The sequence below is a fragment of the Struthio camelus genome, chromosome 14 (genome assembly GCF_040807025.1).
Source record: "Struthio camelus isolate bStrCam1 chromosome 14, bStrCam1.hap1, whole genome shotgun sequence".
Taxonomy (NCBI): domain Eukaryota; kingdom Metazoa; phylum Chordata; class Aves; order Struthioniformes; family Struthionidae; genus Struthio; species Struthio camelus.
This window is the reverse complement of record NC_090955.1, coordinates 7,512,304-7,539,775: the sequence shown is the minus strand read 5'-3', so window position 1 is coordinate 7,539,775 and position 27,472 is coordinate 7,512,304. Positions and strand designations below refer to the sequence as shown.

At 39.5% G+C, this 27,472-nt stretch overlaps 2 protein-coding genes across 4 annotated transcripts in view; one reads left to right on the top strand and one right to left on the bottom strand.

Annotated features, from left to right (window-relative positions):
* The window catches only part of MGLL (monoglyceride lipase), a 111,608-nt gene that overhangs the window by 75,767 nt on the left and 8,369 nt on the right, over positions 1-27,472 (bottom strand). The gene's annotated exons all lie outside the window — the stretch shown is intronic.
* Positions 18,384-27,472, top strand: part of KBTBD12 (kelch repeat and BTB domain containing 12) — a 32,252-nt gene continuing 23,163 nt past the window's right edge. Inside the window, exons 1-3 of the mRNA XM_009669338.2 lie at positions 18,384-19,560; positions 20,513-20,783; positions 23,954-24,104. Coding sequence (XP_009667633.2) covers positions 18,491-19,560; positions 20,513-20,783; positions 23,954-24,104 — 1,492 coding nt within the window. The 5' untranslated portion in view covers positions 18,384-18,490. The remainder of the gene's footprint in view (positions 19,561-20,512; positions 20,784-23,953; positions 24,105-27,472) is intronic.

Sequence of the window (27,472 nt, the reverse complement as noted above, 5' to 3'; positions counted from 1 at the left end):
AGCCAGGGGCCGATACTTTCTTTTACTAAGACAACAGCTGCACTGCACAACCTTGATGAATCCCCATAAGGGTAAAATGTGTCTGTGGTGCTTGTTTCTGCCTTGGCAACCCAAATGTTCAAGATCTTTTTTTTTTTGACAAATGCTGTTCTAAAATGCACCCAACCCTGATGCTTCCACGGCATTTCGCAAAACGAGGTTTTATATTGTGATTTAGACTTGAAATATTAACATCCTGGCTGGTTTGTAATTTTTAAGGCTTCTTTTGTAACATCTCTTTTTATAAGGTTTATAGGTTCATAAATACGGAGATGGAATTTTAAGAGGACAATAATTATTAATATGGGATTTATTTCTTTGAATGAAATTGATTTTATGTGTGAAGATCAGGACAATCTCGAGTTATGCTTTATATTCCTAAAAGGCATCTTAAGGGAGCTTTAGTGGGACAGGTGAATTATTTCTTTACTTGGTCTCAGTTTCTCCAGCCACACTGTAATGTAAAGGTAATTGCACCAACCTGTTCTATGAAGTGCTTTAACAGCTACTGATGGAAAGTGTGGTAAAAGACACCTGGCATTTTTATTATTATTTATTGAAATATTTTATTTAACTCTAATTGACCCTCAGATTTCGAAGTATTTTAGAAAGGAAGGATAATATTTTTATTTTACAGGGGAGAAACCAGGGCAGAGAAAAGTAGGGCTCAATACTGGAGGCAAGCTGAGGGCAAAATTCATTCTTAATGGCTCCTGATTTTATTTACCCAATTATACAATTACTAATTCCTATCTCATCTCAAAATCTATCCATCAGATACTCCAGCAGTAACTCTTGCAGTCATTAGAGAGTGAGTCCCCAGCACTTTTGCAAGTACAGCAAGCATTGTGTCCTGGACAAAAACACAGCTTGGCTAATCGCATTCTGCAAGGCAAAAGATATCCTACGGTTTTGCTTTCCATGCTAATCTGTTTGGTGTTATTACTGCTGCCACCATCATTTTAAGATTGGTTATGTTTCAGGGGTAAAAATTACAATAACTCTGTACATAGAGGCAAGAGTTTTAACTCGCATGATTAGTCTCATTTACATCTATGTGTGCAGTGATCTAAGGATACTTTGGGATCCATGAGCACGAAAGCGTATGTAGCAATATTTTAATTCCTATCCATCATATGGATTACTGATGTAACCGGTTGAAAGGCTCTTTGACGTTGATGGAAACTGTACCTGCTTAAACAGGGTTAAATTTATCTTCCACCCATGAATTGCAATAAAGTTACTAGCAATTCTGCTGTTGCTAGAAAAAGTAGCAGGCTTGTTACTTTGGATATTCAATGAATGTATGGATCACTAGAAGAGCCACATATCTGGCTTTGTGCTGTTTCTTTCTTATAGCCCTATGGAAAATTCTGGCTATTGCAAATCTGCTCAGATAACTTTTAGCTTTTTATCATTTATCTCTGGTTTCTTTACTCAGTCCACTCACACATGTTCAATGTATGGCTACGTAAGATATGCATTTTCTTTCTGATTCATGTACTGTAATTACTTCCTAACATCTGCATAACAGATTTTGTAAGAAAAGTAACTCTGCAAATATTTAAAAAAATTAATGTATGAAATCTTTGAAATCTCTATTACTGGGTTTTGTTATCCACAGCTGACTGGATCCATTCCCAGCCAGGAAGCTGGTTCAGCAAAACAGCTGCATTAGTTATTTAACTGGAGGCCTGATCCTACTCTTGCTCACGCTGATGTAAATCAGGAGATGTTCTAGAGAAAATAAAGAGGATCCATAGTGTGAAATGCATACTGGAGGAAAAGTAAGCATCATGGTATAGATCAACTAGAAGAATTCTAGTAGATACTTTGTGATGCTCATGTAAGATACTGCATTAGGTCAATCTTACAAAAACCTACTTCCAAGCACACTGCTTACTCCTCAGAGTATTCTCTAATATATATACTGTGGTAGCACCAAGTGGCCAACACAATCAGGGCCCAGTTGTGCTCAGCCTTGTATCCTAATACCATAAATTCACATTTGACTTATTCTGTAGTAAACACTACATTCAGTACTGTTTACATTTGGTTCATACTTGTTTCTTCTTATTTATTTAATTTTTCTTGTATTTATGATATACTATTTGTTACAATTGATAAGCTTCTAATGCACAAAAACACACTCACTGGTTTTCCTCCTATGATGAATTAATGCATGTGATAATGAACCCAGATATACACTTGGAGAAAGGGGATGATAAATGAGGAACATTACAGAGAAAAAGAGGACAGAGCATCCACAGAAGCCTGAAGTCTTTCATATATAAGATGACAATACTCTAGCTTAAGACAACAAAGGATTGTTACCAGAGCCTCACGTGCTTTAGAGAGGGACATTTTCAGACCTCAAGGCCTTTAACGCTCTTCTTATTTGACCTTACTTGTGAATTAGCAGCATGTGCTGGTAATAACATCAAAAGTTGCAGTATCTAAGAGAACAACCCCCCACTCTCAGCCTGTTTTCCCCACCAGGAGATATCTATTATATCTTGGCTATAGTCTTTGATTCTCTTGTAGCAAAGGTGTCTGTGGTTTTGTTTATGCTTTGGAGTCACAAGTATCTGCAGTTGCTGAGGGATGATATGTGACAGTTCAGATTCCTGCTACAGACCTACAGGTAGGGATCCTTGAACTCCTAAACACAGGAATCTTCAAATTCATGGTAGTATGCTTTGATATCAGCATCTGTGTTCATTATTTTTACTTGCTGACTTTTCCTAGTGCATTGCTGGATCTTCTCTGGAGTTGCAACAGCTTTTTATTATGGAAGTCTAAGGTCTGGAGACACTACCCTGTTAGGCAGAAGAGTTCCTTGTACGTGGATACAGAGTAGCTGCATGATACTCCATCATTCCTAGACCTTACAGAGGTTTTCAAGAAGAAGACTGCAGAGGGAAGGCTGCAACTTTTAACCCCTGAGCCTACAAGAAGAAAGCACAGAGCAGTTCTATCCCTCTGGTTTTATGCAATGTGCATGAGACACGCTGAGCAATGCATGCGTGGCTCAGTCTCAACTGGAGACCTGCGCCTACAGTCTCAGTTCCTGAGCAGAATCTATGCTGTAGTAAAAACAAGGATAAGCGTCTAGCTTTTGATGTTGTGGGGCTAAGTCTGAAATGAGACAGGAATGAAACCAATCCAGCACTATCTGCCTGAGTTCAAAACCTCCTCTTGCAGCCTAGTTCAGGCATGTACCCAGTTGAGGCATGTGCAGCACCCCGACAGTCTAGGTTTCGGCCATGGCTCAGCTGCTACCACCTCTGCCCCCAGTTTCTCAGGTTCTTCAGTGATATGTGCTGCAACAAACACTGAATGAATTCAGGGTCAACTTCAGTAATTTCAGAAAGGCAGGTTTCTGCTGATTTGAAATCTGTGAGCATGAATGATTCATTCAGCACAGTACCCCTTGGCCATTCATATCTATATGATGATCAAATATATTTTTAATTATCAGTCTGAGGTAATTTTTTTTTACTAGACAATATCCAACTGCATTGTAAGAGCTTTTGGGAGAGAGCCAGAGAATTTGGCAGCAAGATACGGAACATTTGGGCTTTTGACACTCAGGAACATATGGAAAGAGGTTTGGAATGCTGCCATATAGGGGAGTAACTTAGGAGATGCTACATTTCTTCATCCCTTTTTTGTGGACACAAGTAGAAGAGATTTTACTTGTTGAAGGGTCCTAATTCCTGCTCATTTTCCATGATATGTTGCTGCTCTGAAATAAACCACTACGCTCAGTAGAAAGATTTGAGCAAAAATAAGCTGGATGTTTATGGGGACCTACAGATGGGCAATTAAAATGGTGGCAGTGTTGCAAATCTTTCCGGATTTTTACCTCCTAATTCGTAACATCCGTCTCAGGTGAACTCATAAAGATACAGTCCAGCGACTCAGATCACGGGATGAAAGAGGTTGCATGGTGCCTGGCCTGAGCCAGGATGTGTGCCACTTACAGAGGTCCTTGAGCATAGGGTCCTACTAGGTGGTACATCCTTCTTGTTCCCCCTGTGACCACCTGCCTCTCCATCACCTAGACACATATGGATGGATGGACAGCCCAGGCCAACTGGCTGTCTCTGGCACATAGTTTCACCATGTGGGTTGAAGCTCCAGCACTATGCTACAAATGCCAGTCACGGTTGGAGCAGCAGGGGAATGTGAGAGAGGAACCATCTCCAGCCGAATGCTCAGTACTGGACACGCATGACACTGGCATCATCTTCATGCCATTTTAGGGATAGTGCCTCATGCCTGTGATATGGGAAGTTCACACCTCTCAGTGATATTGCATCTGTTTTTCAGAAAAGTGATGCATAGTTTGGTTCATATTTGCTAATTCCTACACCCTAACTGATGCTTGGGAAAGGGCTATTTATGCATTTTTTGTGGCACAGTTGAGCAGCAGGTTGGGGGGCTGTGGCAAATGCAGAGTTTATTGGAGTGCACAAACCTGTATGCTCTGCTTAATTTGCATCCCTGACATATGGATCGTGCAGCTTAGGGAATGCTAACTAATCTCTCAGACTGCTAGGAAAGCATCATCATCCTCTTTTAGTGATGACTGACAAAGGCCAGGAGAGGTGAAGAGGCTTGCACTGAGTCACAGATAAAGCCAGAGCAGCCAGAACTATGGTATTCTTTGGTGTCTGGAATAGTATCTAGAATAAACCACCAAAGTATGCTAAGAGTACATCCAGACAGTAGGATGGAGGCACTTCAGGGCTTGCCCCTCAATCCCTGTCCCTAACAGCTCAGATCAAGGTGTGCTGCAGCTCTTTTCCCACCTGAGTGCTCAGGTTTTCTTTCCATGAGAAGGCATCAGGGGGGTGAGAAGGTGGCGTACCCCCAGATCTCACTTCAACATGGAGCTGGAAAGCAGCCAAGGTATGCAATCAGTTCTGAGAATTGGGAAGCACTCCCAGAGCCTGTGTTTCTTGTCCACAGATTCACTGTGGCTTTTTTACTTGAATTTGCATGTGACAGTTTGTTTCAACACAAGCAACCAAATAATGACTGAACTGGGGCGAGCTCTTGTTATTCCTTTGCTGACAACATACCGGGGTCGCTAGGGTAGCTCTAGTTTACAAAAGGGATATGAGAAAGCTAAGAAGATGATATCCAGGAACAGTGATTGTGAGTGTGGAGGAATTCGTGACCAAAACGGAGAAAAGAGCACCTCCTTCAAAGGAATGCAAAGGCCTGTGGCAATAGCTCTTGAGAATTAACCGTGTAAGTCAGGAGAATGAAAAGGACAGGTAAACCCCAAATAGTTTGAATGGGATCTACTTTGGAATGAAACTTCTACTTTTCTGAATAAAATCTGGGAAAGATTTGTTGGGTTTGGAGCACTTTTTGCATCCTGTGACTGCAACATTTTTAAGCCAGCTAAAATCTGATTTAGAATGTTTTTAATATTTTGCCTCTTCTCATTCACCACACTTTTAGAAACACTACAGTCATTTCTTTTCTGTGCAGCCATAACTGCCTCAAGTTCTGCTATTCTGCTATGCATTCCCCTTCCTGAGTTTCAGTTTTGGTCTGCATCCGGAAATCTTCTTTTTGACCCTAACATAGTTATAACTATAATTTTCTTAGAGACATTAAAAGCACTGAAACTAATGTACAGAACAGTATTCCCACAAAACCCATCCAGTCACATGTTTCTTTGCATTTACCTTCCCATATCTACTGATCTAAAAGAAGAAAATTTTCTCTCCTATCTCATCAGCCCCTTCCTGCTGCCTGATTAACTTGCTGTTATCACAGGTCCTCCTTTGCACTATTACAGTTCCATTTCAAAAGAAAGAAACCTGCTGCTAAGCTCCTCGATAGCGGCATCACTGCAAGAATCAGGATTCTGTTTACACCAAAGGGTCTGCAGTACCCTTCTTACAGGCTGTATGTTCACTGAAAATCAGCAGATATTTTGCCTAAAAGCAGCAAGCAGTGCAGTATAAATCAGTAATAACTGCTTATCAGAGGGCATCAGGAAGGAAACCCCAGAAGAAAGACTGTAGATGACAGACGCACAAGTGCATAGTCAGTTTAGGGGGCTTCTTTTTGCATTTTTTTTTAAAGTTCACTTGGATTTGATAGAGGCTCTTTCTTTAAAAGATAGACACCTACAAATTAAGCAACATCTAGCTCCTAATGTGTGAAACTGCAATTTGCATACATCATGGCAGCTGCTGAGTCGGTCCTTATTAACTCCACCAGAGTGTTAATTTAGCCACAACTTTCTCATTTATTTAAATGAAAAAGCAGCTGGTGGCTGGCATGCCACATTATCTGTGAGGCAACCTGGGAATCAGGTTGACAGAGCTGGAGTGAGATTTCAATTAAGGGGGACTGCAGGGGTGTTGCTCCCTGGACCAGTGGACACAGGCAAGTTCAAGATTGCTCTTGGTCTGCTCTAAAGGTCAACATTTATTGGGGGGGGGGGGCGGGAATCAATGTTGTATTTGGACCAGAATGAGGAAATAGATAATAGGACTAAGCTGGATTCTCTGGTCAAGTAAATGTGTCTCTGTTCTTGCTCCCTATACCTACAAACTGGCATTGTATACATGGATATGATAACCAAAATATCATTACTGGTTCTAATGTAATACAAATAGAATAATCTCTATTTGAAGAGCATCTAGCATAATGTAGTCCAAAAACATGATCAGGACCTGAATGCACTGCAGTTCTCCACACAACCAGGTGGATGCCAAAGCCTCCCCAGTGTGTGGGAGCAGCTGTGTCACTAAGCAGCTCCATTGTCACCCCTGCTGCAGCCAGCCTGAAGGCACTTAAACACCTGACTAACACTAAGTGGATGAAATGACATCAGTAGAATTACTCACGTGCTTAGAGTAAAGCAAACGTAAGATAGTAGTCCCCAAATCAGTCTTGCTCTCTGGGGGAAGAGGAATAGCCCCCATATCTGAAGGGATAGGATTAAATCCTACAAACAAGGAAATGCTTGGTCATTCTGGGCCAATTCCAGGAATAAATAGAGGGAGAGTAATGGGGTAACACAGACCTCCTTGCATCCTCTCCAGGGTCTATGCTGCCTCAGTGCAGATGTTTTCTCCTTTGTTTTTGTACTAACCCATCCCAGTATAACTCCCATGTGATTCCACAGTTCAGGAGCCCCAAGGAATTTCTGAGCTAGGATGATTAAAAAGAAGTGGACATGTTAGGGAGTCATTCTTGGGCATGAGGTCAACAGGAGACACTGCTGTTCTAAACTACAACTTCATGCCACCACTTAATGAAGCATCTGTACAAAATTATGTATTTGTCAGTGGAGAATGAGCCAGAACAAAATCACAGAACAATGACAAGAGTGATAGTGGAGAGAAGTTTAGTTTAGTGTGTTGTTTTCAATAAATCAGCGGCAGCAAAGAAAAACTGCATCCTCATAGCCATTCCATACTATCCAAAATTTAGCTAAGCTAATGTAAGTCTTTTCTAAAGTTCAGTTATAATGGTTGTGGCTTGTGTGTCAATTTATTGCAAATCATGATGTAGAGAGACTTTTTGTCTATGGACAATTTCCATGTGTACCACATCATGGCCTGCCAAAACATGTTTTCATTTTTTGGAGGAACTGTATATGTCATATCTGTCTCCAAACTCTTTACTCATAAAAACACTCTTGGACACTGGTGGGACTTCTGCTTAAAAAGAATGTATTTCTCCAATATGCTAATCACTAGAAGTTAAGGTTTAGGAGGGGATTTCTTTTTTCATGCCATGTCAAAATGTACTGTATGAATGGTGCCATGCAAAAATTGTACTAAAACGTAAATTCAATACACTTCCCTAACACTGATATATTTGCATCTAATGTGTCCTTTTTGTCTGACAACTACTTCTTATCATTGTTTTAAAATACTGTGTTAAAAGATCATGTTTGTTATTACCACAGATTTTTTTTCCCCTTTGACATTAATTTACTGAAGTTCGGCAAAAACTTTTGTCTTCGCCCACTTTGCAGCCAGTCATTTTATAATTAAAATCACCATGACAACCGATAATGATATCAGAATGAAAGGCTTATGACTTAATTGCATGAAGAAGGTGAAAACGGGCTCGGCTTACAGCAGCAAAAGCTTTAACTCTAGCAGAAATATCCCGGGCCTGATCCGCTGTTGTGTTACTCCATTTGTGACACCGTGAAACGCTACTGACAGCAGCGCGGCAGCTCCCCTGCTGTAAGATGGAGTGCCACAGCGCTGACTCAGAGCTCCTGAATAATTTCAGTGAAGTGCAAGAGAAACATTCGGAGTTCCCCGAATGGTAACAAGGAATTTGTTTTTAAAAGCGCTAGTTAACGTTTTTGTGAAACAGGCTCATTATACAAATTAGCTGAAGAAACACACCCACAAAAGAAACGTGATTATTATGATGGCAGCAGAGTGGTTTCATATAAGTAAAATTTATTCCACAAGCACTCCGTGTTAACCATCGTGATACTATAAATTGTTCTACCTAACTGGAGAACAAGGCAATTTAGGGGATATGGTTCATTTTTATCATAGCTGTGGCATTTCGTCAGTTGACTATTCTGTCTTGGGTTCTATGAAAACTATAGCATCAGATTGGATATTTTTATTTCTAAGATAAAGTTGAACTCTTAATGAGAACAATATGGGAGTTTAGACAATATATATCTTTGTAATCTGATCTATGAAAATTTCTGACAGGAGTGAACTTTAATCACTTTGATTTTTTTTTTCCTAGCTTCATTCATAAATTAGATGAAATATGCTTTTTAAAATGATGTACATCTATATTTTTCCCCTTAAAAACAACATGTTATTAATAGTTGAACATTCCTGAATACTCCCTCCACTGTTTTTCAAAAAAAAATAAATAAAACCAGTAGAATAAAAATCTAGATAAGGAAAAGCATTTCATTTTCAACTTTTTCAGAAGCTATTATGATCAATCAACCAATTAGTACAGCGAATAAATACATTAATGCCATTTTAAAAAGAACATTCTGAAAACCCCTTAATATCTTTCTCAGCTGAAAGTATAGGCTCAACATTAATCAATTTTATAGCCCTAATTTTTGCTTAATTTTTTTTCCATCTTTGCTTAAACATATGGAGATATAAACAGTACATTATAGCCCTCTCTATTCCCCTTTAATATACAGTGTACAACATTATCGGAACAGGTCTGCAGCTGATGTAAATCAGTGCAGCTCCATTATTCCGGACCAATTTAGTGGATCTGTTTCTGATTTACTTCAACATAAACAAGAAGATAATCAGACCTTATGTCTGATTAAAAATATAAAGATAACATTTATATTCCGTCAAGAAGCCTTTCTCCAAGATCTGGCCGGCCTTTGTACAAAGGACCACTTATTTCCCTTAAAAACTGTCTTTTTCTGAACAACTTCAGCTGCTAGCAGTCCAGCAGAGCAGAAGAAAGAGTTGGGGGAAACTCTTAGATCTTCTGTACCTGAAGAGACAGTGGCCTTGATTCTGTGTGCAACTTCAGTAGGGTGGATTAGCAATGGCATGCCCTCCTGTTTGGTACCCCAAGTCAGTGGTAAATGCCAATCAGTCTGGTCATTGCCTACATTGGAACTGCTTCGACTGCCAGAAACCACTGTAACATGGAGATGTGCTTGGTTGTGTGCCCCTGGCAAGGTCTCTGTGGGTGTGGGACAAAACTCTTTGGGAACCAAGCACTGATCCCACTTACAGTGATGAATTCCCATGGGGATGGACACAGCATCAAGAAGCAAGAAGGACTGGGGGACAAGAGAAATGTCTGCAATATCAGAAAGACAAAGGGAGATGCTTCTTTTCCCAGCCTGTGCTAACTGAACACAGAGCCAAATCTTCAGTGGATGAATCACATCCAAGGGGGAAATTTAAGCTTTTGTTATTATTGGTGAAAATGCCCTAGATCCAAATAAATCCTTGTGGCTCAGGCTTATTCCTAGACTTGGGTTTGAGGGAAATCCTACCCTCTCTTGTAAAGGCAAAGCCTCAGTCTCTGTGTTTTCCCATAAGGGAAGTGGATCCTTGTGGAGCCACATCCACTGTCTTGTCTTCTACGTTAACCTCTGCCAACGACATAAAACAGCGGATGTGCCGTCCCACAAGGATCCCACTGTTTTAAGGGTTTAATCTGGCAGGTGGCAAGTCAGACAGTGTACGGGCAGGGGGGAAGGAGAGCAACATCAGTGCCAATCCCAAGGCTCCTAGCTGAGTCCTAACGTGCCCCTGTGCATGACATTAAAACAGATCCTTGTCACAGCTAGGAGCCCAGCTAGGTCTATTTATAGCCCCTGGCACCCTCGCCGTTCAGCAGAAGCTCTGTGCTGCTACATGAGATTTCTGTTTCCCTCCCTTTCAAACCCTCTCTCTCCCACACAGTCTCACAGACACCTGCCGTTCCAAGCGCCAGAAAGGTACATATTAAATCTTTTCCCCGCTCAGAGCAGGAAAGAGAAGGGAGTTTGGTGCCGAGACAGATGGGCAGTGTGGAAACATCAGGGCCAGGCTGCTTTGGATTGCTGGGTATATGTGAAATTTATGGGAAGGGCACAGGTCCCTGAATATGTGTCTTGGGGAACTGTTAAGGATGCCAGAGAGGGGGGCCTATATACAGCTACCTGGTGGGGAGGCCATCAGGTCCACTGTTTACTATCTGTCGATGCTGAAACGGGAGCCCTGTCAGTTCGTTTTAGCACCTGGCATCCATTTTAAAGAGGAAATGTAAGAGATTCTTTGCTAACAAAGTTAGAATGGGAACCCCCCAACTGAATCAAACCTGGGGTCTGTTTGCAGCTATACGGGGTTTGTCAGCAGTGTGGAAATAGGATCTGCCTGCAGATGCAGAAATTTCAGTATGTGAGCTCTGTGTGCAGGGGGAACTTTGCACCCTCCACGAGGCTGCCAACATCTAGACCTGCTTCCACCAAGGAAGCTCTGAGAAACTCTTGCTGTTCCCATTACAGTATCTGCATGTGCTTGAGACCGATCCTGACCATTAAGAAGCTGAAAATTTTTAACATGAGGGTTGAGAGGGGCTTGCAGATTGAATACCTATTGAATATGTGTGTTAGTGCAGGGGCCATTTTGGATCTGCTGCTGTGCTGCAACGGGTTTGCTATGAATTTTCTTTTCCATAGGTACGGACATAGCCAGGTATTTGCCTGGTAGTGAATGAAACTGAAACTAGAGAAATTTATGGGGAAGGCTGGATTTAAACAGTAACTAATGGAATGCTGATGTCAAGTTACAGTCTGCAACATGCAATTTATTCTCATTTCACTGCTGAGTGACAGGGATATTAAAGCCTTCACATACCAGCATGTGCTAACCAAATGGCTACATACTGTATCGTTTTACATAAATATTGGCAATTAGAGTTCACAATTTTTCTGATGTAAAAAAAGCAAACTGAACTTTGCACCAAATTTTTAAATTATCTTTCTTTTAATTGTGATACACTCCAATCTATAAAAACACAGTATGATCTAATAGTTCCAGAATGCCAGCCTTTCATATACTCTCCAGTATATCAAGCATGTTTAGATGCACGCAAAAAGAGAAACCCCTAAGACCTTTGCCGGGTTGCTTAAAGAGCTAATGAAATAAATTTTAGAAACATAGTTTCTTTCTGCTGGCATCTATCATTGGATATGTAAAATACTTCTGCGTGCTCCTTCTGTGTACGAGCACTTTGCCATTTAAATTGGTTTTGATATGTAAGAAAATGATCTGCATGTCGGAGCTGTGGAAGAAGTGGGTTCTGTATGTATATATTTAGCTTCTATTCTTCTTGTGCAATTAATGTACATAGCCTGCTTGGACTAGGATTTGTTTATAGGAATTTGTTTTTGCACAAAGCCACATCCATTTTCTACTGAAGTCAAAGGGATCCTTTTGACTAACTTCACTGAGCTTTGAATCAGACCAAGACTAAGGTCAGGTGAAGGCATATTTGAAAACATGGCCCACAAGGTCTTTCATTTTCAGCTTTTTTGACTTTATTTTTTATGAATCTATAACAGTTTAAAGAAAAAAAACATGCCTGGTATTTGCTGAGATAGGATCAATATTAAACCAATCCCACATCAAGGCCTCTGTCTTGGCAGTAAACAGAGCTCAAACTGTCAAATCTTTCCAGAATCATAAACTACAAAAACACTTTGAAAACTGATCAAAGCATCTTCAGGTCTCCAATGGTCAAACGTGCTCCCCTACAGTATTTCTGAAGCACTGCAGGCTGCTTAAAATCCCATTGTTAGGTGTCAAGTTTCTCCTAGCACTAAGACCAAAGTGCTTTGTCAAGTTCCATTTTATTTTTACTTTAAGCTAAGAGCAACAAAATCAGAAAGAAAAAATAAGTAACTGCAGAAAGGAGAGGCTGTGTCATATGTAACAATCTGAATGCAAATGTCTTCCAGCCTCTGCTGACAATGCAAGGCTTACAGCCATAGAGGTGCAGCGACACACAAATGGACTCTCAACAGTCAGCTGTCTACACGGCAACAGAGCGTGGGGTTATCTTTGCTGCTTGTAGGTTGGCAGCCTGTCTTTCTGCACTGAAAGCTTCCATTTACACCACTTGTTCACTGTAACCCACTAAGGAAACTCTCATGAGCAAGCCTAGCAACAAGCTTTTCAGCAGAAGCTGGTCCATGGGTGGATATCATGAGACCTCAGATTGCTTTGACTCAGGCTCCTCTGTGTCAGATAGCATGTGAAAATAAAGAGGTGCCACTGGGTTTGAAGGAGAAAAATAGTTCAGATCACTCACATAAGTATTTCCACCCTCTATCTTATATATGCCAATGACAGAATTTGATTTGCAATGTTCACACTTTCAAAGCCTTATATCCTCCTTCCCTTCCTGCAATAAATCAATTCAAATAATCTAAAACACACTAGCCATAGGGCTGATCCTGGGTCCACTTAAATCAATAGAGAGTTCTTTTTCTGTCTTTAATGGGAAGGAGATCACGTCACCTGGCGAACTGTTCAAAACTGCCTAACCAATACAAAAGCGATGCAGACACCTCAGTTCCTAAATTGTATGGTGAGCTTAAACAGGACTTGCTTTTTTAACTTACTTAGATGCCTTTGAAAATCTGAAAATCCTAAATCTCTAAGTAAATAGCAAATAGTAGAATACCAAAAACTTCCTGGCTGATAGTAATCATGGAGATAAATGGGATAAAAATAGTAAACGGATGATTGTCAGAGTGAACCATTTATTAAAGACACTTACCTATATACCCTCTCACACCACGCAGAAACAAATTTTCTAAGAAAAAGTGGATGTTCTCCCACTTAAATGGTCTGCGGCAAGTTTGTTATTTCAGCTGGCCAGAATGGTTGAAATTCATTCAAGAAATAATATCTAAGTCAAAGGAAGATAGTAAGTGTTCCCTGAAACTGTGAGTGACCTTTTCAGTATAGATCTCTAGACACAGACTAGAAATGCTTCCCAATTTGACAACTGATAATTGTTCTCCGAATGTGTTTTTTCAGCCAGTTGGGCATCCGACTTAAATTGATTTAGTCAGTTGATTCAATCACAGTTTGTTTCTAATGACATCATGTGGGACTATATCAGTAACTTCACTCAAGACAAAGTATCTAATTTCTCCTCTATTAACCCTGAAAAAATGAAGAACATCAGATTGGATTGACACAATTTCTTCTTGATAAATAGGTGCTCTAGCTGCTTTTATCACCTTATTGCCTCTAAATTCTTGTAATTTGGTTGTGTAATAATTTCTTCCAGCATCTCTGCAGGCATCAGAATTAGGTGAGCTGGTCTATAATTCCCTGGAACCTCCCTTTCTGTATCTTATCCTTAGAACCTCTTTTTTCCTATATCAAGATTAGTATTATTATTTGCCTTTCTTAAGTACTGCAGGATCTTTTTCACAGTTTAAAATCTTGATCTTAAATCCCAGTAGAGCCTTCATAATTAAACACTCAGATTATAACATTATCATCATCTGGATTCTGATTTCTGCCTCACTGTGGCTGTCAGCCAAATGTCATAATGCATACAATTACCAGATCTGCTTCTTAGCTTACTGCTAACAAAGGAAGCACAAATAATTCATAGGTAGAAGCACCAGTTCTTTGATGTGACTGAACTATGATCCATTCAGCACCTGAAGGGAGGCAGGCTGAAGATCAGGTAGCCTCATTAAGGGGAAAAAGAAAGAAGAGGAGGAAGAGGAGGATGCAGGAGACGTATCCTCTGCGCCAGAGTCCACGGCAGCAGCCCTGCTGCCCCATGCTGGGTCGTGTGACCTCATCTGAGCCAGGTCCCTCAGCTCCCACCCTCCCGCCATGGTGCTACGAAAGAGCAGATTCCTTGCATTGCAGCTGGAAAGATGAGAGAAAATTCAGATAAAATAATGTCTCTAATTACAAGTTAGCATTTTTTAAGAGGTTAAGGGAAATTCCTGGTGAGATAGTTCCATCTGGTTTACAGTCCCTTTGTGCTGGGGCAGTTCAAAGAGGTTATAGTGTAAATGAGAACTGAGGATAGCATTTATTTATAGTTTGATAGCCTCATAAAAGCTGTAGAGCTGAGCTCACAGCAGTGTACTTGTTTGTTTTAAACTGCTCATGCAGCACCCTACTGCCTTGCAGGATGTATGCTGTAGCTCCTGCATAAAATTATGTATGATTCTTTATAAGGTTCATGACACAAGGCAAAAAATGTGAAACTACACTAACAAAACAGATAGTATAAAATAAAAGTAGCAGCCAGAACTGCAGAAAAATAAACGGCACGCCTCTGAAATAAAGTAACATCAAGAAGATTTGCACCTGAATCCATTTTTCACAATAGAAGAAAAAAAATATCCCAAAACTCTGAATAAGCAATAACTCTGATTTCAGCTCCTGGTGACGTTACAAAGGAGCCAAGCCTCGCACTGAAGGTTTTATAATGACAACCCAGCCTCTGGCACAATCTCGGTATAGTGTCCCACTGCAAATTATATTTGTATCACATTTATCCTTTCTTTTAATATCAATGTACCATCTTCTTCCTCTGTAACCCAGAGGGAAAGCAAAGCAGCGCTGTTTCATTATTAGCCTTTAATAGTCTTTCCAGTGATATAAGGGAGAATATTAATATCCTTCCAATGACCTCACCTAAACACTGCTAAAAGCCAGGAAGGGAGTGACAAGTTTGTAGCTAATGTATGGGGATGAAATCCTGAAGTTAATGAAAGGATTTCTCCCCTAGGTTTCAATCCTGGTTTCTTTTTAACCTTTTAGCTCCAGTTTCCTCAGCTGCAGAATGGGGAAAGTAGACTTACATAAAAGTTGACAGCATGATTTTATTGAGTAGAGCTCAGTAAGGAGCCTGGAGTGCTTTCAAAGTAAGGAGACTAAGGAGGTGCATTCTTATGAGGAAAGGCAAATACTGTCTTCTTAAAAGCTTAAGGTAATCAAGCTCTGCCTATAGCTGTGGCCCTATATTTATTGACTGTGGAAGCAGTGTTGCTCTGCAAAACTAAATAAGGTGGGTAAAGAAGAGGTTGAAGGGGTACAGAATGGAGACTCGCTGCACTGCTAAGCCCAGGGCTGAGGTGAGGGTTGGGTATAGACCAGGTCCAGGAAAAAGGAGGCCACTGTCTTTCATTTGCAGGCCACATGTTACTCTTGATGCTCCTGGGGAGGAGGCCTGGAGCAATGCTCCTTTGCAGCAGTCCTGCACTGGCTGTGTGGGCAGTAGGGGAGGAGATCACGCCACACTAAGTGCAGATGGACGCTGCCCTCCACCATCCAAATGATGGGTGTAGGATTTGCCCCTGTGGCTTTTAATGACTTCACAAGATGATTGGTGCCTAAAACAGTATATAAACAGTGTAAGTTACGTTGTGCCTTAAGATTCTTACTGTTAATGTCTTACTGAAGAAATCAAGCAGAATATGACTACGAGCATATTGTGCCAAATATCCTAATATCGTTAAATGAACACACAGAATTCACAAATCTGCCAAGCAGTGTAATCAAAGTGTTGCTTTGGAGAAAGCTAAATTAACAGTGAAAGGGCGCTTAAAGGTGACCAGCAAAGGAAGTGAAATGGTAACTCCGTTCTACATGCTGCTTCTTCCTGGTATGTATAGAAGTCTGGAAAGGACGACGATGATTAATCATCTCACTTGTTTTTCACATTAGAAATGCATATTTTGTCCATCATGGAAAAGATGGAGGATGTGTGAAATTATGACATCATAAAAAAGAAAGGGAAGAAGTTGATCGGTTCGGAGGCAGAAGTATGTTTAATCAGATTGTCTTAGATGATTTTGGTCTTGTTTGTATTTATTAACATTGACACCAAGTTGGAGAACGAACAACCTGATAAAACCCTACAGCTTGTCTGCTCGAGATATGTGTGCTTATAAGCTTATAATGTACTACCCTTGAAATATAATGTAGTTCCTTCATCAAAATGCAGGGAAGATGAAACATTACAAGGTAATAAAAAAGCAGGAGGCAAAAAAAATAAACTGTCCACCTAGTTATCATAAAGAATTTGAAAAATACAGAAAAGGACAATTTATGTTTCAAAAAAGGCTTCTGCTGACTATAAGCACTGATTGGCAGTTGATGCAGGATTAAGACCTAAGTCTTCTCAAATGCAGCACTTCATTCCAGTGTAGCTAGCAAAAAACTGTTCTGCATTTTGGAAATACCATCACTTTATTTTTGTACTGAACTTACTGCCTTTGATTGATTTTAAAAAGTACCATAAGAAGAGTTCAGAGTTTGGCCCACATTCAGACTATGAAGTTAATGTTTTGTCTTCCAAATCCATTTTTACACTCGGTAATAACCCAGATTCATTTCTCAGATGTGTTGCTTCTAGTTCCTGATTTGGAATGTGGAAAGAAATGATAAAATCAAGGAAATGCTAGTCTTTAAGCATGCCTAGCTTTTAATTTAGCTCTCAAAGTGAAGAATCCATGTGATTTACTAAAACAGAATGATGACTACTTCCAAAAACAACTGAACCGCTAAAAGAGTAGGTCTGAGATTGGTGCTATAGCGGTAGAATTCCTTTTCACCTGGGAGATAACCATTAATATTTTAAAATTTTCAGTCTATTCAGATCTGTAGAGAGATCTGGACTGTTTGTGAAAACGCCCTTAGGTAGATTTCAAAGAATAGCATATGCTCTTTTTTTTTTTATGTTGATGCGTATTTCTTTAATGAAACCAAGGCTGCTCTTTGCGGTTTCAAGTCTGGAGAAAAACAGTTCAGTTTGTCATACAAGACCCTGATCCTGCAAGTATTTAAGCTGGTGAGGAGTGTTACTCATTTGAATAGTCCCTTTAAGCAACTATATCACGTTTAAAAGGTGGTGGTGGGGAGGTGGGAGGGAAGCAAATGGCAAAATAAAATTCAAATTCTGGACAATGTATCTTTTCCTGTGATTTTTCTCACATCTTAAAAAAGCCAAGGCAGGCAAAAGTCTGTAATAATGGATTAATGCTGCACTGAGCCTGCACATACTATTTCTATCAGATCACAGAATTTGTAACCCAAACCTGAGTCTGAAAACTAGCCTACGCCAACTGTAAGCAAAATGGAATACTTCCCAATACCTACACTGAAATACTTGCAAAAGGTCAACAGGCAACACAAATGCTGAAAAACCAATGATACCTATACAATTATTTCAGCTCTAGTACTCTGAAGTGATCTATTAGTAATAAATAAAATACACAGATGATTTTTTTAACCCATCAACATAGAACAAAACTGGACAGATTGATGAGTGAGCCCACTTAAAGAATTACCTTTCAATGAGACAGGAACACACACTCTGATTTTTTAGAAGGGTAGAAAATGCACACGTGACATAAACAGAGTTTAGCTGAGTAAGGCCTGAAGATATGTCCTAACTGGGATTTATTTTTAATAAGATATTCACTAAATAATTCCATTGAAATTTTGAACTATACATTGCAATCTAAGAACTTGGCTGCATATTCAAGAAGATTTAAAAAAAAACAAAACCCCTCATACTTGCAATCAGAATATTGAAATACGTATCAATTCCAGATTCAAAATGAGAACTATCCTTTATTTGTTTAAGTACCAAAGCTGGAGTGAAAAAACACATACGGTTTCTAAAGTTGGAAGCAAGCTAAGTTGGAGAAGGAAATGGTTACATGTGGTATGCTATTACTGATTTATATATCAACCTATAGAATGACTATCTTCAGATACTAACAGCAAAATTAATGTGCTCAAGAATTTGTTCTTATTAGACAATGTTATGCTTCTTCTTCTAGAAACATTCATGGAGACCTTATCATTTGAAAGTAACGTAACATGCAAACAGTCCTTCAAAAAGTTAGATGCATTCTGAGGAGATTTTAAAATAGAAAGTTTGGAAATCAGTCATGGATCGTAAGACTGAGGAGAAAAGAAAGCAGCACCATAGCTTGACTTTACTGGAACAAGTAAAAAGAATGAAAGAATCAGCAGAGATAATTGATGTTGTTCTAGTTGCAGAAGGTGAGAAATTCCCTTGCCATAAAGTGGTACTGGCTGCCTTCAGTCCGTATTTCAAAGCCATGTTTACCTGTGGCTTGGTTGAATGCACCCAAAGAGAAGTAATGTTGTATGACATCTCTGCAGAGAGTGTGTCTGTAATACTCAATTACATGTACAGTGCAGATTTGCACCTCACTAATCAGAATGTGCAGACTGTTGCTGTTGCTGCATATTTCATGCAGATGGAAGATGTCTTCAATATATGTCAGAAGTACATGATGGACCATATGGATGCTTCCAATTGTGTGGGGATTTACTACTTTGCAAAGCACATTGGAGCAGAAGATTTATCTGATCAAGCAGGGAAATACTTATATCAGCATTTTACTGAGGTGAGCTTACAGGAAGAAATATTAGAGATTGAAGTCCAGCAGCTGTTGACTCTTATAAAATCAGATGATCTGAATGTTTCCAGGGAGGAGAGCATTCTGGACCTCGTCATTAGATGGGTTAATCACAGCAGAAAGTCGCGTGTGGTGCACCTTATTGAGCTCCTGAAGCAAGTGAGACTGGTACTTGTGAGCCCTTCTTTTTTAGTGGAAGCCCGGAAAAGGAACACAATGATCCTGTGCAATTCAGAATGCAATGACATGTTTGAGGAGGCATTAGAAACCATCAAGATATCCAGACACCCTTCTCTCAGTCTGCGATACGGCATGGAGACTACCGATCTTTTACTCTGCATCGGCAACAATTCTCTGGGCATTAGATCAAGACATGGCAGCTATGCAGATGCCAGTTTCTGTTATGCTCCTGCAACACAGAAGACTTACTTCATTTCCTCTCCAAAGTATGGAGAGGGTTTAGGTTGTGTTTGCACTGGTGTTGTCACTGAGAATAACGATATTATTGTGGCAGGAGAGGCAAGTGCTGTCAAAATGTCTAGACAAAAGACCAGGAACATCGAAATTTATAGGTGCGTACCTTCTGTCAGAAAATCCCTAATTGTTTATAAATTTTTAGCCCGCATAATGTTTCTGGGGACAAGAAAAGACCATTAGACAAAGCATGCTTTCCCTAAAAGTATGCGTAGGGATTTCAATTACTCAAATCAGTTTGTCACACCTTATCTTCACTGCACAATGAATTACATGCCTACAACCAAATCTTGATGCCTTTTCTCATGAAAGAGTATTTACTGTGATGACATCCCTGTGTAAATAAGCTTGATTAGATACTAGATCATCATATGTAGCCTTTGTATTCTCTTAACTTAAATCTCAACATTTTGCTAGGGTGTTCTTTTCTAGGTCATTAGCGGGGGAAGGAGTCAAGGGGATCATCTGAGAAGCCTAGTAAGACAAGGATAACACTCTTGTATAAAATTGAAATGTTGATTGCCATGTTGCCTCAGAGATAAAAAGAAAATGACCGATAATTTAAAACCTTCATTCTGTTTTTATTCATGTCTTTTTCAGATGAACCCATTTTAAAGAAATGTGAGCTTTTATGGATTTAAGACTAAGTAAAAAAGAGAAGACAGCATTTTCAAATACAGGTGCCTAAATTTAATGAAGTAAATCCATATTGAGACAGATGAAGTGGCCTTATTTTCAGCAGTGCTGAGCTCTTCCACTAACTTCAGTGGAAACCGGGAATGAACAGCACATGCAGAAATAAGGGAGCCCTATGTTAATTAGGGTCCAATATCTTCCAAAGGGTGCCAGAAGCTAGGCTCCTTAATTCTAAAAATGCTTGATCTTGGAAACATTGGAAACAATTTTATAACTTCTCTGTGAGGAAGAAAGCTCCTCTTGCCATTGTATCATTGTCTGAATAAACAATGAAGATGAAGGGGGTAACGCTTGAAAACAAGTTGATATGATGTCAGTGAATCAGGTCATTCACAGCTTTGGATTTTCCTACAGATACCACCAGCAAGGAAACCAGTGTTGGCACAGCCTGTGCACCGCTCAGTTCCGTGAACTCTATGCACTGGGCACTATCCATAATGATCTCTATGTAATAGGAGGGCAAATGAAAATGAAAAATCAGTATCTGGTCACAAACTGTGTGGAGAAGTATTCCATGGAGCAAGATACCTGGAGAAGCATGGCACCTCTTCCATTACCATTAGCCTGCCACGTGGTGGTAACAGTGAAGAATAAGCTCTACGTGATGGGTGGCTGGACACCACAGGTTAATAAAAGTGCTAGTTGTTTTGCTTTGTTTGTTTACAAGCAATCAGCTATGCTTGGTTTATATGACGCATAATGTTATGGTGCTTCTTGCATAGGAAAAGTACATCTGTGACAAGAGAAGAATAAATTGCTCTCATTCCTCTGACATCCTTCATAGGAAAACCAAATAGGGTAAAGGGGAATAAAATCTGTATTATACCATCTTCACTGTAAAAGCCAAATTCTAGAAGGGCAATTCTTTCATAGAGACTTTCACTGTAAGTAAGAATCTAAAATGTATTTCTCGTGTCAATATGAGTTCCATTTTAAACAGCTACTGGGTTAAATACGGACAACCCGATTTTTGCAAAAACCTGAATTGAAATAATTGGGGTGATATTTGGTACTTATTTGGCACTTTTGTGTCATCATAGGCTGGGAAATTGGATTAACTTCAGCCTTTCCTCAAATGTTGTCCTCTTAATTTTTCTAGGTATCAGTAAATAATGGTCTTTAAATCACATACAGACCTTTAACAGAGCCTCGTATTCGAAAAGTATGCACAGAGGTGAATTTCAGGACCAGAATCGTATCTGACATTCGAAGTTCATCTCAATCTCTCAGGCAACCTTTTTGGTTATCTAATGTTCTTTTATTTGATTTCTATTGTGCTTTATTTTTAATGACAAGTCAAAGCATTATTTGGAGAACATATACTCCATTAATCCATGTATTTGTTTCAGTTGCATTGCTTGGCCATGTAAAGTATTGATGGAAATTTTCAGCAGGGCCACAAATACCATTTTCAATAGTACAAACAATATACAGAATAATGCTACAAGATAGATGAATATTAGAAACAGTGCTTGCCCTCTTTAGTATGTCCCAATGTGAAAGATCTTTTTAAGAGTGTAGCCCACTTTATTTACTGCCTGGTGCAGTTTAATTTTGGTCATTCAAGTTAGGGCCCCACATCTAGCTGACAAAGATGTAGGGCAAGCAAGATTTCTACATCTTTGGATATTTTGAGCACAGAAGTCCCCAAAAGGAATCAACAGAAAGATCAGAGAGTACTTCTGATACTAAAACAACTGAGCAAAGATACCTCTCTATTTTAGGAATTAAAATATGAGAACATCCTTAATGTAGAAACAGTCTGTCTGTAAAAAGCTTGAGCTGAAAGATTTGTTATATAACAAAGACGGATTTTAAGTTAGAGAACTAGCTTTGTCTTGCTTAATAGTTCTGCAGAACAGATTGTAAGGGGGGAAAGTGGCTTGGAAACACTAGTGGAGACTATTGAGCCAGGAATCGTTTAAAAAAAATACAGGCACCTGGAAAACACATAAAGCTGAAACCTGCCCATCAGTACTACCTGTAACAATACATGAGAGTCTGGGTTTATATATAAAATGCCTTGAGATGAGCAGATCAATACTAATTGACTAAAAACTATAGCTCTGTAACATTAGGGCATACCTGAACATATCAGAACAAATTAGCTAAATCACTCAAAAAAAGCACTTTAAGACCAACACTGCAGAGGGTGCTGGATTCTGCTAGTATCACATATCTCCTCGCATTCACCTTTTAGATGCTGCAGTTGTATTTGTGCGACTGCCACAGCTGCACTATGAAAGCATATTGGTTTGTCAGGTCAGGAGTTGTCTTTATATTCAAGCAGCACTGAATGTTCTGTCAATCCTTAACAAATACTAATGATGCAGCATTGAGAGAGTGCTGTAAATGTATGTGTCCATTCACAGGACACAGATAAATACATGTTCCCTTCCCACTCAGACTTTGCAATTGAAATAAGACAAGACAAAGTCAAGCCAGGACATAAAATGACAGCTTAGGAGGGCAAGGACTTGACTCACTGCAGCGCTGCTCCAGTTCTGCATTGGTCTATCTTCACTGATGCCAGTAGAGTTAAAAACCCTATCAAATCAAGGCCTGGTAACTAGGGGCTCTTAAAATGGAAGGAAGCATTTGGGGAGGGCTGAAAGGAAGGTTTCAGATCCCTGAGACAGACAGAAGGGACACCGTTATTTTTTCCATATATAAAGAACACAGTGTGCACTCTGAGTTGGTTCACGTTAAAGTTACCACAAAAATGAGGTAGGATGTGAATTTACAGCATGTCAAATGGTGTCTGCTCATAAGCATACGCTTACCCTGTGGTAAAAATGACACAGCTTACCCCTTTTCAGTGAATACTGAATTTCAGTGTCACACTTGCAGAGAAAGGGCATGCCCATGGGCACTTACAGGGGAGTAACCAAGGGACTATGTATTTACTTTTTAGTTTTCCTCCTACTATCTTGTCCATCACATCAGTGTTGGAAAGGTTTTTTGGGGAAGGAAAATAACAAGCAGAGCAAGAACACATACTGCAACTTCACAAGTAAGCGAAGTAGTTCTTTTCACTATCTCTGCATGAAATCGTTCATCTTGAGATATTTCAGAGCCCTCCCCCACAGGTTACTGCTTACATTCAAAGTTACCATACCCAGAAAACACAATCTTAGTTCCCTGTGCTATGCCAGAGAGGGAGAAAAAGGGGAAGAAGATTACAAAGAACAGGAGGAGTAGGAGTGAGTATAAAAAGTATATTATGGTAGCAACGATACAGCACGGGGTTAGGAGTTTATCATTAAAACTATCAAAGGATAAGATACAGCAGTTGAACAACTTTACAGTTTAGGTTGACTAAATAAACGTGCGTGCTAGGTGAGAGTAAGTTACGTATATAAACAGGCCAGCTAAAGTACTTCACTGAGACTCGTGGTACAGTCTGAATAACAACACAAATAGGATTTTAACCTTCAGCAGGAAAAAAAATATCTTACAGAACAATTTTCCTTTCATTATCAGGACTTCACAGAGGCTTTGCAAAAGAGGTATATTCTGTCAGAGCTGGGCCCATGAATGTTTTGTTATTACCCAAATCCTCAGCTTTATTGCTACGGAATATAATGCCCTGTTACTCATTTGCCTTCTACAATGCGCTTCCAGCCACAAGTCATGGGTGCTGTTAAACTGTAGCGAGTATGAATCACTTCACAGCTAGAATTGATGTGTTGATGTTATTTATCTGCTCAGCTGTCTCCTGTGATTAATTGCATGCAGGCGTGTGCAGAGGGCTCCAAACGTTGCATTATTATGTGGCTGTCATATTTCATACAGATGGATCTGCCTGACGATGAGCCGGATCGATTAAGTAACAGAATGTTTCGGTATGACCCGGGCCAAGACAAATGGACAGAGCGCGCACCAATGAAGTACTCCAAATACCGCTTCAGCGCAGCTGTAGTCAACAGTGAGATTTATGTCTTGGGTAAGAGGAAACAGATTTTTAACCGATAGCACAATGACTTTTTCTTTTTTCCAGCAATTTGCTTCAGTGAAGTGAAATATCTCACCCTTTGCTATGTATTGTAGGACAAAGTACGTTGGACTAAACGTATAGTATTTTTCTGGAGCTATTTTTTTCCCCACATAATTTCTTCCTTCCCTAATTCATGTAGATTATATTAGTGCAAGTTTAGTGCTCTGGATGAATGTAACAAAGATACTTTGCTTTTTAAGCCACTTTTCTCTGGAGTACCAGTGTGCTCTATAACGAATAATGAATTCAAAAAGATGGGTAGAGAAGCCTTGTTAGCATCATTTTACAGATGAGCAATGGGAGGCTGAAGCAACATGCCCAGCATCATAAAGGAATGGCACAGAGAAAAAGAGAATTTGGATGTCCCAGTCAAAACCAAAATTATTTGTGTATTCTGATAAAATTTAACAAATCATTCTCTTCTACCCACCTCAATGCAGATATATTTTTTTGGAAAGTCTAAATCTTTCCTTTTGTCATTTTTAAAATGACAGAAATAATGACAGAATTAACATTTGCACCAACTCTGTTCCCAAAGACCATTCCAACTTCTGTCCAAGCCAACAGAAAGAACATCACTTGTTTCAGAATAGTAGCAAATATCTCAGAAAACCAAGAAAAGCATGGGATTTTTATAAAGTGAAAATGATTATGTAAGGCAGGAAAGGGCGAATGGAGAAGAAAGGCTTTGCAAGCGTTGGGAATTATATAGGGAAAACATTTAAAGAGGCATCCTGGAAGAATAGGAACCAGAAAGGTAACTAAGAGAATAAGAGAGTTATAGCTAGGAGCATGACTGGAAGGTGCTTGAAGAAGTGGGAGAGAAGTTTGTATGGCCAGTTAATCCACAGGTGGGCTGTCGGTCACTCAAACTTTTCCATGCTCCAGGGTCCTGAGGGCAGCATAGGGCATGAAGAAGGTAGCAATTACATCAGTACCTTTTAATCCCTGCTGCTTCAAATTACTCCTGCTTTCAAGCTTATTAAAGTGAACAAAATCAATATGGTCTTACCACATTAATACACTTCTTGTAGTAGGGGTCTTTTTGTTTTGTCTGGATTGTTATTTACCACCAATAATGGAGAGTGGGTTCCTGACATGTAACACTGCAGGAATTTTGCAGAAGGCTTCCTGGAGAGATGTATCTAAGAAAGGTGTCTCTGGAGTAGTAGAAGGAGAAAACGGCTTTAACCTCACATTTGTCTTCTTTTAGAGACACTTCTTTCTCTAAAGTGGCTGGAGCCAGACCCATAGGCACAACCAGGGGAACAGGTGAAAGAGGCACACACGCAAAAGAAAGTTTCACAAACAGAAAATCAATATTGCCAATGGTTACTAACAGGTGAACTTCAGTATGCTGTTAAACAAAGCAAGTGTTGGCTATTTAGATTCAAAGGTGCTTTGAAAATGTGGAGTTTTAATCCTCTTGAAAAGGTTAAATATATATCTATTTATTTATACTGATAATGATGCTGTAACGGGGAAGCTGAACCAGCAGAAGCAGTTGGGAAGAGAAAGGGTCTGTTCATGCGTTTCAGTAACAAGCATTCTGAGATCAAGACCAAGAATTCTGTGTTGACACAAGAGAGTCAGGGAGAAAAAAAAGGAGCTGTCTTGGGATGCATGTGATAAAACAGACTGACAGTCTCCTTCACAGTAATCCTGATACTGAAACATGGAAAAGCAGTGGCTAATAAGGAAAACCGCATCCATTTTCTTCCTTCAAAATCTCACAAAGCAAGAGGCATACCTAATGAATATAAGAGTGAAGTGTACAGATTGTATACAAAGCATAGTTTTAGTCTGAAAAGTGATTGTTAAAATGGCATTAAGGACTTCCAAGTTTATAATCCCTTACTCCCCTCATGAGTTTCGCTAACATAAAAAATAAAAAGCATCCTTTTACTATGTATAGCTGCCAGTGCTGCTCTTTTCAGGAAGCTGAATATTGACTTGAATTCTTTCTTACATGCCAGTCAGTACCAATAACAATTTTTTGGTGGGAAGATCTTTGTTAATAACTTTATTGGCGGGTAGGCCGGAGCAGAATCTAATTCTGTTTCCTATCACCCTGTTGGTTCGCACACCTTTCCATGAGCAATCCTTATTCGAATTTTGTGATTAACAGTCTGCTGCACTGGACCCTTTACTCCTGTCACTAAATGTGACTAAGCATATGCAAGAGCAGTATCTGATCTCAGCTATAACAGTGTAAATTTGGGGTAATTCTACTGTAATGAATAGACTTGCTTGTAATTTATACCAAAGATAACTAAGCTCACAAGCTGCTCAAGGGAGCAGATTTTTGAGAAAGACTGTGCTATTTTTATGATGGCATTTCTGAATATGCCTCTGTTCTAATGCTATGTCCACTGCAAGGTGTAGCTGCAGCATATGTAGACATGACTGAGTTAACTTCAAATAGCATGAATATCAACTGTGGGGAAGACATTTTACATACGCTACAACACTGGGCTGTTTTCACAAACTCCTGATTGTCTATTTTCACAAAACTTGTGAGGATTTTAATATCCATAAACCTGTAAAATTTGGTTTAAAGTGGATAATAGACTCAAAAGCTGTTAGAGGATAGACAAAATAATGCAAACACAGATACAGACCACATGTGTACCAAGTGTAATTGTGCAAGTCTTGTTTCCTTAGGGAATCAAATAAAATTAGAGCTAATTTTTTAATCAAAAACCAAACCTGATACAGAGCCAGAAGCGATTTGTCAACAAATTCTACCTTTGAATATGCGGTTCTAAATCCACCCTTAACTGTATGGGAGGAACAGAAGATTTAAATATTAAAATTGAGAAGACAACTTGGCTGGTAAATTTTAACCAGCATGGACGGAAAATTCTGTAGAGGAGACCCTAAAGCACTTTCAAATACCTCTCATAACGACGAAGCAATTTTCAAAAGAATTCTGTTTGGAAATAGCTTTATAGTCACTGATACTGGTATCTTATTCTTCTGGTATCACACACGGTCTCATCTCCAGCTGTAAACTCACACATGCCACATGTAATTAAAAATCTTACATGGAAAAGATACGTTCCATGCTTTATTCATGGTGACAAGTTCTTGTTACCTTGTGAATTCTCAGACTGTTGAGTTGCAAAATGGGTACAGTTTTCCTTTGGAAACAATTGTGACGGTATTCCAGGCTAGGTGGACAGACAGTTCATGACATTGAAAGGAACACATTGAAAGCGCTCTTAATCTGGCTGATGTACTACTTCATCATGCAGATGACATTCATGAGAGAATGAGAATGGAAAGAACTGAAGTTGATATTGACAGACCAAAGA